Genomic DNA, 3,058 nt, shown 5'->3' with positions numbered 1-3,058 from the left:
GAAAGTAGAGACTTTAAGCTTTAAAATGCTTTTTTGATCATTCCGATACGATCATTTTTGACGAAGTTACACTCTCTTGAAATTTGCCTATTTTTAGTGATCAGAATGGGTGATGCTTTAATTTTGCTGTCGAGTGTATATTGCCGACGCCGACGGAGGGTTAAATAAGCTGTTGAGAAAGCTATTATTTATTTTAAAAAGATTTTAAAACATTAAGGAAAAATACTGAGAACTCGTTATTATAATATTTTTAATTTATCACACACACACATACGCACTCCAGAATATACGTGTTTTTGAAATGCCGATATATGAGATAACTTTACTTTGTCATACTTCAATGATGTATTATATTATACAATGAACTAATAACTAATTATTTGGGCAGCATGGACCAAGATGGAAGTCTTAACATCAGTTTCAACGAATGGCGGGACTTTCTTCTTTATGCACCAAGTAGTACCTTGCTTGATATTATCGAATACTGGCATCATACCACGGTGAGTATTTTATATAGTTTAATTTTTATATTAAGAAAAAATGTATAACACACAGTTAATGATATCAAAATGCATGTCCCATTCAAGTATTTTATCATCTACATCTATTTACTACTATATTATCTATATATTTACGGAAATATACGGGTAATTCCTGAATATCTGGACCGTAATATCCATAATATCTATAATTATCCATAATAAATAGTTAATGTAAGTATGCTATATATATATATATATATATATATATATAAACACACACATATAAGAGCATATTGTAGATCAGTGATGCGCAACCTTTTTTAAACCGTTTTTAGAAGTAAGCAAAATTTTTCGGGCCGCATAATGTTTTTTTTGTTTGCGTGAAATAGAAAATATGATTTTCGGCTATGAGAAAATGAGATTTTCGGTGAACTGCAAAAAAAATTCACAAGTAGGTCGTATGCGGCCCGCGGGCCGCAAGTTGTGTGTCACTGTTGTAAACTATTTATTTCACCTCATTTATGCACATATACATACATACATATTTATGTGTACATATACATATTGTATACATGCAGGATTTTCAACTTTGATGAACACTGACGCTTTTACAAAATGTCTCGGTAAATATTCGGTTAGATTATGCAAGTCAAATTTTCAGTAAGTTTATCTTACGAAACTCTGCAACGTTTCATCAGCTGTTTCTTACGCCATACCAGCGATTCCCAACTTCGAATCGCAAGATGTAATCTATACAGATATATCTTTTATTTTCACGCTGTTTGAACTATTATATAAATATTAGAAATTGTTATATGTAATTTATACATAAACTTTTAGATTATTTTTGTAAATTTCATAATTCGCAGATCTCTAACTATTATTAATAATATTTAGTACTGATAATTAAGTAAGTTAAATATTGTATGTTATGTATTTAAATAGTAATTGAATTATTAATTATTAGTTTTATTATTAATAATTGCAGAATAATGATAGAGAAGAAATAAAACTAAATAATGATAATTCGATAGCAATAACAGCAAATATTAATTTTGAATACTCTTATTGTATAATCGTAATATATATAGAGTATCCCGAAATTAAATGTTAGGACTTCGACATAGAGGGAAACTATAATAAGACAAAAAATCCTTTAAGGATTTGCTCATTTTTGCTTTATTTTAAAGAAAATCGCAAAAAATAAATTTTTTTATTTATTTGTCACTTATTTATCCGTTACACACATTATTTTTCATGAAAATGAATGTCATTTTTATGATGTTGCTCGAGAGAAACCAAGTGTTAAAATTCAATTTGTTAAGATAATCTTGAGGTAATAAATTCTCCTGAGACTTTTGAAAATGATACGGCGATTAAATACTTCTCAAAGTTCGCCAGATTGTCTGCCGCGCCAAATTGTCTGTCTACTCTTAATACAGATGACGCTTTCCAAATGTTGGTTTCGGGATTCTCCTCAAAGTGGCATAGAATAATATAGTATATGTATTATGTAAGTATATACGGAGTGTCTCTGTGCCAAAACAAGTATAATGGTTTTAACATGAAAACAGGTCGAAAATGCCTTATGAATAACGTCCGATAAGAACAGTTTCGAGGTATTGAAGTTGTTTTCGTAAGAAAACAATGAATTGAAATAAATATCATTTAATGTTCTTTATTTTATTTAATTTTTTAGAAAAGATAAAATATTCCTTCAATTTTGATATACTTTTTTTTTTAGCACGAATTAATAAATTTCGAGCTTCTTGAAAAATATTTGGACTTTCGTGGATGACATCAGTAGTACTAAGTATCAGTTGCCGTATACAGTTATGCAGTATGTTTCAGTGAAAGGGTAATTAGTGTCGAATAAAACACAAGGGGTTATTTATGTTTTGTTTTTATTATTGATTATTCAAAATAGACTCCTTGTGAGTTAATACACATTGCTGAAAACGCGATCGTAAAACTTTTTGAAGCAGTCCTTAAATACCTCCGCCGGAATCGCCTTTAGGAAGTCTGTCGAAACCTTAGCTTCGAGAACCGATGCATTGTCGAGTGAAGCACAAAGTACATATAGACTTTCCGCTTTCCCAAATTTTCCACGCCCGGCCGTGGATTGTTTTTAATGCTCTTCCAGCTGTTACGAAATCTTGCATACCACTTGAAAACGTTCTTACGATTCACGGTTTCACTGCCATAAACAGTTTAAATTAGCTTCAACGTTTCAATAGTAGTTTTGTTCAATTTAAAACAAAGAGTGACCCGTCCGTTTTTTCCTTGATTTTGGAACTAAATTGTATATCAAATAATATCTCGAAAATGACATTATTAATAATATTAATCACAGAGAAGTTTCAAGTTGAGGTGATATTTGTTATTAGAACTGGAGGAGGAGGAAGGGGGGAGAACAAAATTTATTATCGAATTTTAAGCAAGCTCCAAAAAAACTGGCACTGGATTTTGGGACTAAACTGTGTGCCAAATGGTACTTTATAATGAGACATTAATCACAGAAAAGTTTCAAGTTGAAGTGACAATTGTTATTAGAACTTGAGGGGGGGGGGGGGGGG

General features: G+C 30.8%; 1 protein-coding gene across 3 annotated transcripts in view; it reads left to right on the top strand.

Moving 5' to 3' along the window:
* Positions 1–3,058, top strand: part of LOC105451951 (calcium-binding mitochondrial carrier protein SCaMC-2-like) — a 16,289-nt gene that overhangs the window by 4,491 nt on the left and 8,740 nt on the right. For all 3 annotated transcript variants that reach the window (XM_011692687.1, XM_011692688.1, XM_011692691.1), the window contains one exon: positions 389–500. In XM_011692687.1, coding sequence (XP_011690989.1) covers positions 389–500 — 112 coding nt within the window. The remainder of the gene's footprint in view (positions 1–388; positions 501–3,058) is intronic.

Source organism: Wasmannia auropunctata, unplaced genomic scaffold (genome assembly GCF_000956235.1).
Source record: "Wasmannia auropunctata unplaced genomic scaffold, wasmannia.A_1.0 LD336039.1, whole genome shotgun sequence".
Classification (NCBI taxonomy): domain Eukaryota; kingdom Metazoa; phylum Arthropoda; class Insecta; order Hymenoptera; family Formicidae; genus Wasmannia; species Wasmannia auropunctata.
Note: the sequence above shows the minus strand (reverse complement) of the source record. Positions and strands in the feature narration are given on the sequence as shown.